The sequence below is a fragment of the Salvelinus fontinalis genome, chromosome 29 (genome assembly GCF_029448725.1).
Source record: "Salvelinus fontinalis isolate EN_2023a chromosome 29, ASM2944872v1, whole genome shotgun sequence".
Lineage (NCBI taxonomy): Eukaryota > Metazoa > Chordata > Actinopteri > Salmoniformes > Salmonidae > Salvelinus > Salvelinus fontinalis.
The window spans coordinates 7,401,999-7,417,524 of record NC_074693.1 but is presented as its reverse complement, the minus strand read 5'-3'; the positions used below and the strand labels follow the sequence as shown (position 1 = coordinate 7,417,524).

At 49.9% G+C, this 15,526-nt stretch overlaps 1 protein-coding gene across 1 annotated transcript in view; it reads left to right on the top strand.

Annotated features, from left to right (window-relative positions):
- Positions 1 to 9,624, top strand: part of LOC129827369 (ephrin-B1-like) — a 175,809-nt gene extending 166,185 nt beyond the window's left edge. The window contains exon 5 of the mRNA XM_055888146.1: positions 8,403 to 9,624. Within this exon, the coding sequence (XP_055744121.1) occupies positions 8,403 to 8,809 (407 nt within the window). The 3' untranslated portion in view covers positions 8,810 to 9,624. The remainder of the gene's footprint in view (positions 1 to 8,402) is intronic.
- Positions 9,625 to 15,526: the final 5,902 nt, after the last annotated feature.

Here is a 15,526-nt window from a genome sequence, read left to right as displayed (position 1 = left end):
CAAAAACCTGAGAAAAAATCCAACCAGGAAGTGGGAAATCTGAGGTTTGTAGGTTTTCAAGTCTTTGCCTATCCAATATACAGTGTAAAATTTGGTCCGATTGCACTTCCTAAGGCTTCCACTAGATGTCAACAGTCTTTAGAACCTTGTTTCAGGCTTCTACTGTGAAGGGGGAGAGAATAAGAGCTGTTTGAGTGAGGTGTCTGGCAGAATGCCATGAGCTCAGTCAGGCGCACGCCCGTGAGAGTTAGCTGCGTTCCTTTTCCTTTCTAAAGACAAAGGAATTGTCCGGTTGGAATATTATTGAAGATTTATGTTAAAAACATCCTAAAGATTGATTCTATACATCGTTTAACATGTTTCTACGAACTGTACTATAACTTTTTTGACTTTTCATCTGGACTAAGTGCCTGCGCCTCTTGAATTTGGATTTGTGAACTAAACGCGTGAACAAAAATTAGGTATTTGGACATAAATTATGGACTTTATCGAACAAAATAAATATTTATTGTGGAACTGGGATTCCTGGGAGTGCATTCCGATGAAGATCATCAAAGGTAAGTGAATATTTATAATGCTATTTCTGACATCTGTTGACTCCACAACATGGCGTGTATTTGTATGGCTTGTTTTGGTCTCTGAGCGCTGTACTCAGATTATTGCATGGTGTGCTTTTTCCGTAGAGCTTTTTTGAAATCTGACACAGCGGTTGCATTAAGGAGAAGTATATATTTAATTCCATGTTTAACTTCTTATGGCTGCAGGGTGAATATTGAAAAAACTGGAAAATATGCGCACATTTTCAAACGGCCTCTTAAGAAATTTTTGATCTTACAATATGCATATATTTACTACTATTGGATAGAAAACAGTCTATAGTTTCTAAAAACGTTTGAATTATTTCTCTAAGTTGAACAGAACTATTTTTACAGCCCATTTCCTATCCAGAATTGAGATTTCCAAAATGCGATGTCTCTCTTTAAGACCTTGTCTATAAAAGGTCATGTCACTTAGGACCGTAGAAACACGTCACACGCCTTCATCTGGGTGTAATGCGGAAGTGAGAGCAAAAAGCAGTCGAATATCTCTTCCAGGGACTGAACACAACATCTTCTTGTGAGACCTGCGCAGTTTAATTTTTTTTCTGGGCGCGAGGTAGAACCTGGACTCGGCTCCTGGAATACGCTCGTTAAAGGTGAATATGACCTCTGGCTACGATATTATTTGATACATGTCACAAAATCATCCTAAAGTATGTTTTTTCAATATACTTTAATTATATTATTGCAATTTATTCTGGACTATAGACGTGATGCGACGGAAGAATTTTTTGAAGAAAGAGAGATTAGCGCCGCACGGCCATTGTGCTTGCTAACCCAAGAGGGAAATAGTTCGTTCTGGAACCCAACTAAAGACTGTACTGGACAATGGACCCCGTTACAACATTCTGATGGAATATCAACAAAGATAAGGACCCAATTTGGGATGCTTTTTCATATATCTGTCGAACTGTGCTATGCTAGCGCTTGACTAGAATCAATGCTGCCGTATGCTAGCTAATGTTGAAAGCTAATATAACGATATATTGTGTTTTCGCTGTAAAACACTTCAAAAATCTGAAATATTGGCTCTATTCACACGATCTTTGTCTTTCATTAGCTATCCACCATATGTTTTTCTGAAATGTTTTATGAGGTGTAATTAGTAGTTGACGTTGGTGTCTGTATTTTCTCTGGCTACTCCCGGTCGATTTCAGACTGTAGCTATGATGTAGCTATGATGGGAGCAGTAATGTAAAACTGATTTATAGCTAAAATATGCAAATTTTTTGAACAAAACATAGATTTATTGTGTAACATGTTATAGGACTGTCATCTGAGGTAGTTTTTTCTAGGTTATTTAGGTTGGTTCTAGGTTAGTTAGGTTGGCTTGTGCATGCTACTTGAATCCTACCTGGGCTGCTCCTACTTGTCTGTCCTCTTTTTTATTTGGTGGTGAGCTAACATAAATATATGTGGTGTTTTCTCTGTAAAACATTTAAAAAATCGGACATGTTGGCTGGATTGACAAGATGTTTATCTTTCAAATGCTGTATTGGACTTGTTAATGTGTGAAAGTTAAATATTTTTAAAAACTAGCTTTTGAATTTCGCGCCCTGCACTTTGAGCTGGATGTTGTCAAATTGCGGGCGGTGCCGGGCTTGCAGCCCAAACAGGATAACACTTGTATTTTCATCAACATTTATAATGAGTATTTCTGTAAATTGATGTGGCTCTCTGCAAAATCACCGGATGTTTTGGAAGCAAAACATTACTGAACATAACGCGCCAATGTAAACTGAGATTTTTGGATATAAATATGAACTTTATCGAACAAAACATACATGTATTGTGTAACATGAAGTCCTGTGAGTGTCTTCTGATGAAGATCATCAAAGGTTAGGGACTAATTGTATCTCTATTTCTGCTTTTTGTGACTCCTCTCTTTGGCTGGAAAAATGGCTGTGTTTTTCTGTGACTTGGCGCTGACCTAACATAATCGCATGGTATGCTTTCGTCGTAAAGCCTTTTTTAAATCGGACACTGTGGTGGGATTAACAACACGTTTATCTTTAAAATGGTGTATAATACTTGTATGATTGAGGAATTTTAATTATGAGATTTCTGTTGTTTGAATTTGGTTCCCTGCACTTTCACTGGCTGTTGTCAAATCGATCCCGTTAACGGGATTTCATCCATAAGAATTAACCTCGTTGAGCATTCTGCGCTGTGCTCTTGCAGTCATCTTTGCAAGACGGCCACTCCCAGGGAGAGTAACAACAGTGGTGAACTTTCTCCATTTATAGACAAAGGCTTTTAGAGATACTTTTGTAACCCTTTCCAGCTTTATGTAAGTCAACAATCCTTAATCTTGTGTCTTCTGAGATCTCTTTTGTTCGAGGTATGGTTCACATCAGGCAATGCTTCTTGTGAATAGCAAACTCAAATTTTGTGAGTGTTTTTTATAGGGCAGGGCAGCTCTAACCAACATCTCCAATCTCGCCTCAATGATTGTTCTCCAGGTTAGCTGACGCCTGAGTCTAATTAGCTTTTGGAGAAGTCATTAGCCTAGGGGTTCACATACTTTTTCCAACCTACACTGTGAATGTTTAAATTACGTATTCAATATAGACAAGAAAAATACAATAATTTGTGTGTTATTAGTTTAAGCAGACTGTGATTGTCTGTTGTTGTGACATAGATGAAGATCAGATCTAATTTTATGACCAATTTATGCAGAAATCCAGGTTATTCCAAAGGGTTCACATACTTTTTCTTGCCACTGTATGTAATAAAGTATTTCTGTTTTAAAGTTTTATACATTTAAAAAATTTCAAAAAAGCTGTTTTTACTTTGTCGTTATGGGGTATTGTCTGTAGATTGATGAGGATAAAACATTTTTTTAATCAATTTGAAAATAAGGCTGTAACGTAACAAAATGTGGAGGGGTCTGAATACTTTCCTAATGCATTGTATTTATCCCAGTCATGTGAAATCCACAGATTAGGGCCTAATGAATTCATTTAAATCGACTGATTTCCTCATATCAACTATAACCCAGTCACTCTCTTTGCCATGAACCGTCTTACCTCTCCCTCCTCTAAACCCTCCTCCCCATCACCACCTCACTCTAACCCCTCCTCCCCATCACCACCTCACTCTAACCCCTCCTCCCCATCACCACCTCACCCCCTCTCCTCTCCATCCCCACCTCACCCCCTCTCCTCCCCATCACCACCTCATCCCCCTCTCCTCCCACTACACAAAGGGATGAACTCGCCTCGCTTTGTGTTCTTAGGAAACTATGCAGTATTTCGTTTTTTAAATATTTTATTTCTTACAAGTCTTATTACATACAGCAGGGAAGAACTATTGGATATAAGAGCAACGTCAACTTACCAACATTACGATCAGGAATACGACTTTCCCGAAGCGGATCCTCTGTTCGGACCACCACCCAGGACAATGGATCTAATTCCAGGAGTCGACTCAAAACAATGGTGCCGCAGAAGGGGCAGACGAAGCGGCCACCTGGCCAGGCTCCGTAGACGTGTACATTGAGTATAGAAATTTGAGCAAGGGTTGCCTTCCAGAGAGACATCATAGATTGTAACATTCTCTGTTTCATGGAAACATGGCTCTCTCGGGATATGTTGTCGGAATCGGTTCAGCCACCGGGCTTCTCCATGCATCGCTCCGACAGAGATAAACACCTCACTGGGAAGAGGAAGGGCGGGGCTGTATACTTCATGATTAATGACTCATTGTGTAATCATAACAACATACAGGAACTCAATTCCTTCTGCTCACCCTACCTAGAATTACTTACAATCAAATGTGGGCCATTTTACCTACCAAGAGAATTCTCGTCAGTTATAGTGCTATTTCTGACATCTGTTGACTCCACAACATGGCGTGTATTTGTATGGCTTGTTTTGGTCTCTGAGCGCTGTACTCAGATTATTGCATGGTGTGCTTTTTCCGTAGAGCTTTTTTGTGTGGCCATTTAATAATGTTTACGTATCTTACATTACTCATATCACATGTACAGTTCAACCACTCCACAAATTTCTTGTTAAATTATAGTTTTGGAAAGTCGGTTAGGACATCTACTTTGTGCATGACACAAGTAATTTTTCCAACAATTGTTTACAGACAGATTATTTCACTTATCATTCACTGTATCACAATTCCAGTGGGTCAGAAGTTTACATACACTAAGTTGACTGTGCTTTTAAACAGCTTGGAAAATTCCAGAAAATTATGTCATGGCTTTAGAAGCTTCTGATAGGCTAATTGACGTCATTTGAGTCAATTGGAGGTGTACCCGTCGATGTATTTCAAGGCCTACCTTTACACTCAGTGCCTCTTTGCTTGACATCATGGGAAAATCAAAAGAAATCAGACAAGACCTCAGAAAAAAAACTGTAGACCTCCACAAGTCTGGTTCATCCTTGAGAGCAATTTCCAAACACCCGAAGGTACCACGTTCATCTGTACAAACAATCGTACGCAAGTATTAACACCATGGGACCACGCAGCCGTCATATCGCTCAGAAAGGAGACGCGTCCTGTCTCCTAGAGATGAACGTACTTTAGTGCGAAAAGTGCAAATCAATCCCAGAACAACAGCAAAGGACCTTGTGAAGATGCTGGAGGAAACAGGTACAAAAGTATCTGTATCCACAGTGAAAGGAGTCCTATATCGATATAACCTGAAAGGCCTCTCAGCAAGGAAGAAGCCACTGCTCCAAAACCGCCATAAAAAAGCCAGACTACGGTTTGCAACTGCACATGGGGACAAAGATTGTACTTTTTGAAGAAATGTCCTCTGGTCTGATAAAGGAGGGACTGGTGCACTTCACAAAATAGATGGCACCATGAGGAAGGAAAATGATGTGGATATATTGAAGCAACATCTCAAGACATCAGTCAGGAAGTAAAAGCTTGGTTGCAAATGGGTCTTCCAAATGGACAATGACCTCAAGCATACTTCCAAAGTTGTGTCAAAATGACTTAAGGACAACAAAGTCAAGGTATTGGAGTGGCCATCACAAAGCCCTGACCTCAATCCTATAGAAAATGTGTTGGCAGAACTGAAAAAGCATGTGCGAGCAAGGAGGCCTACAAACCTGACTCAGTTACACCAGCTCTGTCAGGAGGAATGGGCCAAAATTCACCCAACGTATTGTGGGAAGCTTGTGGAGGGCTACCCGAAACATTTGTTGTTGAAGTTAAACAAACTTCTGACCCACTGGGAATGTGATGAAAGAAATAAAAGCTGAAATAAATCATTCTCTCCACTATTATTCTGACATTTCACATTCTTAAAATAAAGTGGTGATCTTAACTGACCTAAAACAGGGAATATTTACTAGGATTAAATGTCAGGAATTGTGAAAAACGTAGTTTAAATGTATTTGGCTTAGGTGTATGTAAACTTCCGACTTCAACTGTATATACTGTATTTTATACCATCTATTGCACCATGCCAATATATTAATTCCTTTAGATTTGTGTGTATTAGGTAGTTGTTGTGGAATTGTTAGATTACTTTTTAGATATTACTGCACGGTCGGAACTAGAAGCACAAGCATTTCACTACACTCACATTAACATCTGCTAACCATGTGTATATAACATATATATATAACACCAATAACATTTGATTTGATTTTATATCTCACCTGGCCGCTCCCCTGGCCTCACAGCTGGCCGCTCCCCTGGCCTTACACCTGGCCTCTCACCTGGCCGCTCACCTGGCCTCTCCCCTGGCCTCACCCCTGGCCTCTCACCTGGCCTCTCACCTGGCCGCTCCCATGGCCGCTCACCAGGTCCCTTCCCTGGCCTCACCCCTGGCCTCTCACCTGGCCTCTCACCTGGCCGCTCCCCTGGCCTCTCACCTGGCCTCTCACCTGGCCTCTCACCTGGCCGCTCCCCTGGCCTCTCACCTGGCCTCACACCTGGCCTCACACCTGGCCTCTCACCTGGCCTCACACCTGGCCTCACACCTGGCCGCTCCCTTGGCCTCTCACCTGGCCTCTCACCTGGCCTCTCCCCTGGCCGCTCCCCTGGCCTCTCACCTGGCCTCTCCCCTGGCCGCCAACTGGCCTCTCACCTGGCCTGTCACCTGGCCACTCCCCTGGCCTCTCACCTGGCCGCTCACCTGGCCGCTCACCTGGCCTCCTACCTGGCCTCTCACCTGGCCGCTCACCTGGCCTCCTACCTGGCCTCTCACCTGGCCGCCCCCCTGGCCGCTCACCTTTGCGTCTCTTACCTGGCCGCTCCCCTGGCCTCTCACCTGGCCGCTCCCCTGGCCGCTCCCCCGGCCTCTCACCTGGCCGCTCCCCCGGCCTCTCACCTGGCCGCTCCCCCGGCCTCACACCTGGCCGCTCCCCTGGCCGCTCCCCCGGCCTCTCACCTGGCCGCTTCCCCGGCCTCTCACCTGGCCGCTCCCCTGGCCGCTTCCCTGGCCGCCTACCTGGCCGCTCCCCTGGCCTCTCACCTGGCCTCTCACCTGGCCGCTCACCTGGCCTCCTACCTGGCCTCTCACCTGGCCGCCCCCCTGGCCGCTCACCTTTGCGTCTCTTACCTGGCCGCTCCCCTGGCCTCTCACCTGGCCGCTCCCCTGGCCGCTCCCCCGGCCTCTCACCTGGCCGCTCCCCTGGCCGCTCCCCCGGCCTCTCACCTGGCCGCTCCCCCGGCCTCACACCCGGCCTCACACCTGGCCGCTCCCCTGGCCGCTCCCCCGGCCTCTCACCTGGCCGCTCCCCCGGCCTCTCACCTGGCCGCTCCCCTGGCCGCTTCCCTGGCCGCCTACCTGGCCGCTCCCCTGGCCTCTCACCTGGCCTCTCACCTGGCCGCTCCCCCGGCCTCTCACCTGGCCGCTCCCCTGGCCACCTCCCTGGCCACCTACCTGGCCTCTCACCTGGCCTCTCACCCGGCCTCTCACCTGGCCTCTCACCTGGCCGCTCCCCTGGCCTCTCCCCTGTACAACTGTGGCCTAGATGTTTGAAACATCTTTCTGTAGTCTAGGCTATTGGCTTGTCTGTGTCAGTCCTATTCATCTGAGTGATGTTGGGTGTTGACCACAGATTACATTACAGGGTCATCTTGATTTTAAACATATTCAATTAGATGACATCAGTAGCGCTTGTCAAACCCCCTAAACAAATGTGAAGAATTCATCGTTGTTCTAGGCATTAATTTCGTAGCCTAGTGGTTAGAGCGTTGGGTCAGTAACCAAAAGGTTGGTGAATCAAATCCCCAAAATCTGTCGTTCTGCCCCTGAACAAGGCAGTTAACCCACTGTTCCTAGGCTGTCATTGTAAATAAGAATGAGTTCTTAACTGACCTGCCTAGTTAAATAAAGGTTAAATAAAGGTTAAATAAACGTTAGATAAACGTTAGATAAAGGTTAAATGAACATAGATTCCTGGTAACTGAATGCACAATTGGTTGTATTCTACAAACTCACCTTTTTCTTTATTTTTCTCTCTCTCTCCCCCCCCCCTCTCTCCCTCTCCCCCCTCTCTCCCCTTCTCTCTTCCCCCCTCTCTCTCTCCCTCTCCCCCCTCTCTCCCCTTCTCTCTCTCCCCCTCTCTCTCTCCCTCTATCCCCCCTCTCTCCCCTTCTCTCTTCCCCTCTCTCTCTCCCTCTCTCCCCCCTCTCTCCCCTTCTCTCTTCCCCCCTCTCTCTCTCCCTCTCCCCCCTCTCTCCCCTTCTCTCTCTCCCCCTCTCTCTCCCCCCTCTCTCCCCTTCTCTCTTCCCCCTCTCTCTCCCTCTCTCCCCTTCTCTCTCTCCCCCTCTCTCTCTCCCTCTCTCCCCCCTCTCTCCCCTTCTCTCTTCCCCTCCCTCCTCCAGACTCTATAAACCAGGACAACAGGTCAGGAGGTTCCAGCAGCAGTGACAGCATCCTGGGGTCAAAGGTTGCTGTGTTTTCAGCCATCGGAGCTGGCTGCATCATCTTCCTCCTCCTCATCCTCTTTCTCGTCATCCTGCTCATCAAGATGAGGAAGAGAGTCCAGAAGCACTCTCACGCCCAGCCACACCCCTCTGCCATGGCACTCAGCATGCTGTCCAATCAGAACAAGCTGCCTGGCAGCGGGGGCACAGCCGGGACGGAACCCAGTGACCTCATCATCCCGCTGCGGACGGAGAATAACTACTGCCCTCACTACGAGAAGGTGAGCGGTGACTACGGACATCCTGTTTATATCGTACAGGAGATGCCTCCACAGAGCCCAGCAAACATCTACTACAAAGTCTGAGAGAGGAGGAGAGGAGAGAACATCTACTACAAAGTCTGAGAGAGGAGGAGAGGAGAGAACATCTACTACAAAGTCTGAGAGAGGAGGAGAGGAGAGAACATCTACTACAAAGTCTGAGAGGACGAGGAGCACATAAATATCCTCTAAATGAGAAAAGCAAATGAACATCTACAATGTCCTAGAGGAGAGGAGCGATTGAACATCCACTATAGTGTGAGTTGAAGAGAGAAGGACAAGAGAGATTGAACATCCACTATAGTGTGAGTTGAAGAGAGAAGGACAAGAGAGATTGAACATCCACTATAGTGTGAGTTGAAGAGAGAAGTACAAGAGAGATTGAACATCCACTATAGTGTGAGTTGAAGAGAGAAGGACAAGAGAGATTGAACATCCACTATAGTGTGAGTTGAAGAGAGAAGGACAAGAGAGATTGAACATCCACTATAGTGTAAGTTGAAGAGAGAAGGACAAGAGAGATTGAACATCCACTATAGTGTGAGTTGAAGAGAGAAGGACAAGAGAGATTGAACATCCACTATAGTGTGAGTTGAAGAGAGAAGGACAGGAGCGATTGATTACTCTGCTACTGGACTGTTTTATTTTAATTTGGGGACTTGGCTTTTAACAAGCCCTTGTTTTTCTACAACCTACTGACCTAAGGAAAGGACACCTGACAGTGGACTATGGACTGATCCAGAACAACTGAACTGACAGAAACTGTCCAGTACACCTCGTCCTGTTGATGTGATGTTTTACCCTCTATCCCCCTGTCCTATATCCCCCTGTCCTCTACCCCCCTGTCCTATATCCCCCTGTCCTCTACCCCCCTGTCCTCTATCCCCCTGTCCTATATCCCCCTGTCCTCTATCCCCCTGTCCTCTATCCCCCTGTCCTCTACCCCCCTGTCCTATATCCCCCTGTCCTCTATCCCCCTGTCCTCTATCCCCCTGTCCTCTATCCCCCTGTCCTCTATCCCCCTGTCCTATATCCCCCTGTCCTCTACCCCCCTGTCCTATATCCCCCTGTCCTCTATCCCCCTGTCCTCTATCCCCCTGTCCTCTATCCCCCTGTCCTCTATCCCCCTGTCCTCTATCCTCCTGTCCTCTACCCCCCTGTCCTCTATCCCCCTGTCCTCTATCCCCCTGTCCTCTATCCCCCTGTCCTCTATCCCCCTGTACTCTACCCCCCTGTCCTCTATCCCCCTGTACTCTACCCCTGTCCTATATCCCCCTGTTCTCTATCCCCCTGTCCTCTATCCCCCTGTCCTCTATCCCCCTGTCCTCTATCCCCCTGTCCTCTATCCCCCTGTCCTCTATCAACCTGTCCTCTATCCTACTGTCCACTATCCCCCTGTCCTCTATCCTCCTGTCCTCTATCCCCCTGTCCTCTATCCCTCTGTTCTCTATCCCCCTGTCCTCTATCAACCTGTCCTCTATCCCCCTGTCCTCTATCCTCCTGTCCTCTATCCTCCTGTCCTCTATCCTCCTGTCCTCTATCCCCCTGTCCTCTATCCCCCTGTCCTGTCCTCTACCCCCCTGTCCTCTATCCCCCTGTCCTCTATCCCCCTGTCCTCTATCCCCCTGTCCTCTATCAACCTGTCCTCTATCCTACTGTCCTCTATCCCCCTGTCCTCTATCCCCCTGTCCTCTATCAACCTGTCCTCTATCCTCCTGTCCTCTATCCTCCTGTCCTCTATCCCCCTGTCCTCTATCCCCCTGTCCTGTCCTCTACCCCCCTGTCCTCTATCCCCTGTCCTCTATCCCCCTGTCCTCTATCCCCCTGTCCTCTATCAACCTGTCCTCTATCCTACTGTCCTCTACCCCCCTGTCCTCTATCCCCCTGTCCTCTATCCCCCTGTCCTCTATCCCCCTGTCCTCTATCCCTCTGTCCTCTATCCCCCTGTCCTCTATCAACCTGTCCTCTATCCTCATGTCCTCTATCCCCCTGTCCTCTATCCCTCTGTCCTCTATCCCCCTGTCCTCTATCCCCCTGTCCTCTATCTCCCTGTCCTCTATCTCCCTGTCCTCTATCCCCCTGTCCTCTATCCCCCTGTCCTCTATCCTCCTGTCCTCTATCCTCCTGTCCTCTATCCCCCTGTCCTCTATCCCTCTTGCCTCTATATCCCTGTCCTCTATCAACCTGCCCACAATCCCCTTGTCCTCTATCCCCCTGTCCTCTATCCCCCTGTCCTCTATCCCCCTGTCCTCTATCCCCCTGTCCTCTATCCTCCTGTCCTCTATCCCCCTGTCCTCTATCCCCCTGTCCTCTATCCCCCTGTCCTCTATATCCCTGTCCTATATCCTCCTGTCCTCTATCCCCCTGTCCTCTATCCCCCTGTCCTCTATCCCCCTGTCCTCTATCCCCCTGTCCTGTCCTCTATCCCCCTGTCCTCTATCCCCCTGTCCTCTATCCCCCTGTCCTCTATCCCCCTGTCCTCTATCCCCCTGTCCTCTATCCTCCTGTCCTCTATCCCCCTGTCCTCTATCCCCCTGTCCTCTATCCCCCTGTCCTGTCCTCTATCCCCCTGTCCTCTATCCCCCTGTCCTCTATCCCCCTGTCCTCTATCCCCCTGTCCTCTATCCCCCTGTCCTCTCCTCTAACCCTAACCAGACTGGGTTTCTGGGTTCAGTATCTTCCACTACAGTACTATCACTACACAGCACAGTGTACTAGTTACTAGACCACTACACCAGTGTGTGTGTGTGTGTGTCAGGCAGGCCTCTCTGCTGGGGATCCAGGTAGCTCAGGTATCAGGCACAGTGTGTGTGTTCCTCTCTCCCCTCACACCTCTACTGTCTGCCTTACTGTCCGTACTATGTTTGACGGGAGATTCCCTGGATCCTGCATCACTCCACAGACCTGTTGTATTTTGGTAGATTTCCCTACAAATACACAATGTATAGAAGCTACGATCTCACTGTTTCCTCCACTCTTTCACCAACACCATCACCCTCTCATTTTCCCATGGAAATTACCTGGGTCTGCACTGTTTATGGACAGGCCCTGCATCTGTGTGTGTGTGTGTGTGTGTGTGTGTGTGTGTGTGTGTGTGTGTGTGTGTGTGTGTGTGTGTGTGTGTGTGTGTGTGTGTGTGTGTGTGTGTGTGTGTATTCCACCTGCCTGATAGGATCTTAGCCATGCTCCAGGTATTTATTACCTCTTTTTAGTGCTGTGTGTTTGAGACTGTGTCTTCTGGAGTGGGGGGGGGGGGGCGGAGGTTAAAACAGATAGTCATGTGATGGAAGAGAAGTCGGTAGGATGGAACTAAAGGAGAAAGGTGGGGGGGGGGGGTAAAACAGATAGCCATATGATGGAAGAGAAGTCAGTAGGATGGAACTAAAGGAGAAAGGTGGGTGGGTGGGTGGGGGGGGGGGGGGTTGAGTGTTGGCTCCGGTCTCTGGATGACTCAGCCGAGGCTAGAGTGACTCATCCTCTTAGAGTTGTGCTGTGAATGAAAATGATGTGCTGAATATTCCACACTCAACACACTGAACAAGCCACAGCCAGAGAATAGAGAGGGAGCGAGAGAGACAGGGGGAGAGAGAGAGAGACAAGGGAGCGAGATAGAGAGACAAGGGAGCGAGAGAGAGAGACAAGGGAGCGAGAGAGAGAGACAAGGGAGCGAGAGAGAGAGACAGAGGGAGAGAGAGAGACGAGAGGGAGAGAGAGAGACGAGAGGGAGAGAGAGAGACAGAGGGAGAGAGAGAGACAGAGGGAGAGAGAGAGACAGAGGGAGAGAGAGAGACAGAGGGAGAGAGAGAGACAGAGGGAGAGAGAGAGACAGAGGGAGAGAGAGAGACAGAGGGAGAGAGAGAGACAGAGGGAGAGAGAGAGACAGAGGGAGAGAGAGAGACAGAGGGAGAGAGAGAGACAGGGGGAGCGAGAGAGAGAGACAGAGGGAGAGAGAGAGAGAGACAGAGGGAGAGAGAGAGACAGAGGGAGAGAGAGAGACAGATGAAGAGAGAGAGACAGAGGGAGAGAGAGAGACAAAGGGAGAGAGAGAGAGACAAAGGGAGAGAGAGATAGAGGGACAAAGGGAGAGAGAGAGAGAAAGAGAGAGACACCCCTGTCCGACTCCCAGTTCAACCCGTGCCATCCCCCTTTAAAAAACGAATATCCCCTGTGCTGCATACTCACCTTGCCCTCTACTCCACAATACAAAACAACACCACACATCACAAAAACCAAATCCTCACCACTTCTACAACCGTATATCCAACCCATCTTCCCCAGCTATACAGACGCCCCCCCCCCCACCACCGACACACCATATCTCCTCAAACATCTTCCCCAGCTATACAGACGCCCCCCCCCCCCACCACCGACACACCATATCTCCTCAAACATCTTCCCCAGCTATACAGACGTCCCCCCCCCCCTTCACCGACACACCATATCTCCTCAAACATCTTCCCCAGCTATACAGACGCCCCCCCCCCCCCCTTCACCGACACACCATATCTCCTCAAACATCTTCTCCAGCTATACAGACGCCCCCCCCCCCCCCTTCACCGACACACCATATCTCCTCAAACATCTTCTCCAGCTATACAGACGCCCCCCCCCCCCCCCCTTCACCGACACACCATATCTCCTCAAACATCTTCCCCAGCTATACAGACGCCCCCCCCCCCCCACCCCCCCGGACACACCATATCTCCTCAAACATCTTCCCCAGCTATACAGACGCCCCCCCCCCCTCCCCCCCGACACACCATATCTCCTCAAACATCTTCCCCAGCTATACAGACGCCCCCCCCCCCTCCCCCCGACACACCATATCTCCTCGAACATCTTCCCCAGCTATACAGACGCACCCCCCCCCCCCCACCGACACACCATATCTCCTCAAACATCTTCCCCAGCTATACAGACGCCCCCCCCCCCTCCCCCCCCGACACACCATATCTCCTCAAACATCTTCCCCAGCTATACAGACGCCCCCCCCCCCCCTCCCCCCGACACACCATATCTCCTCGAACATCTTCCCCAGCTATACAGACGCCCCCCCCCCACCACGACACACCATATCTCCTCAAACATCTTCCCCAGCTACTACAGACGCCCCCCACCCCCCCCCACCACCGACACACCATATCTCCTCATACATCTTCCCCAGCTATACAGACGTCCCCCCCCCCCCTTCACCGACACACCATATCTCCTCAAACATCTTCCCCAGCTATACAGACGCCCCCCCCCCCCCCCCTTCACCGACACACCATATCTCCTCAAACATCTTCTCCAGCTATACAGACGCCCCCCCCCCCCCTTCACCGACACACCATATCTCCTCAAACATCTTCTCCAGCTATACAGACGCCCCCCCCCCCCCCTTCACCGACACACCATATCTCCTCAAACATCTTCCCCAGCTATACAGACGCCCCCCCCCCCCCCCACCGACACACCATATCTCCTCAAACATCTTCCCCAGCTATACAGACGCCCCCCCCCTCCCCCCCGACACACCATATCTCCTCAAACATCTTCCCCAGCTATACAGACGCCCCCCCCCCCTCCCCCCGACACACCATATCTCCTCGAACATCTTCCCCAGCTATACAGACGCACCCCCCCCCCCCCACCGACACACCATATCTCCTCAAAACATCTTCCCCAGCTATACAGACGCCCCCCCCCCCCTCCCCCCCCCGACACACCATATCTCCTCAAACATCTTCCCCAGCTATACAGACCCCCCCTCCCCCCCCGACACACCATATCTCCTCAAACATCTTCCCCAGCTATACAGACACCCCCCCCCCCCCGACACACACCATATCTCCTCAAACATCTTCCCCAGCTATACAGACGACCCCCCCCCCTCACCGACACACCATATCTCCTCAAACATCTTCCCCAGCTATACAGACGCCCCCCCCCCCCCCCCGACACACCATATCTCCTCAAACATCTTCCCCAGCTATACAGACGCCCCCCCCCCTGACACACCATATCTCCTCAACATCTTCCCCAGCTATACAGACGCCCCCCCCTCACCGACACACCATATCTCCTCAAACATCTTCCCCCAGCTATACAGACGCCCCCCCCCCTCACCGACAACACCATATCTCCTCAAACATCTTCCCCAGCTATACAGACGCCCCCCCCCCCACCGACACACCATATCTCCTCAAACATCTTCCCCAGCTATACAGACGCCCCCCCCCCCCCCACCGACACACCATATCTCCTCAAACATCTCCCCCAGCTATAAAGACGCCCCCCCCCCCGACACACCATATCTCCTCAAACATCTCCCCCAGCTATAAAGACGCCCCCCCCCCCCGACACACCATATCCCCTCAAACATCTCCCCCAGCTATAAAGACGCCCCCCCCCCCCCGACACACCATATCCCCCTCAAACATCTTCCCCCAGCTATACAGACGCCCCCCCCCCCCCCCCCCCCCTCACCGACACACCATATCTCCTCAAACATCTTCCCCAGCTATACAGACGCCCCCCCCCCTCACCGACACACCATATCTCCTCAAACATCTTCCCCAGCTTATACAGACCGCCCCCACCCCCTCACCGACACACCATATCTCCTCAAACATCTTCCCCAGCTATACAGACGCCCCCCCCCCTCTCCCCCCCGACACACCATAACTCCTCAAACATCTTCCCCAGCTATACAGACGCCCCCCCCCCCCTCCCCCCCGACACACCATATCTCCTCGAACATCTTCCCCAGCTATACAGACG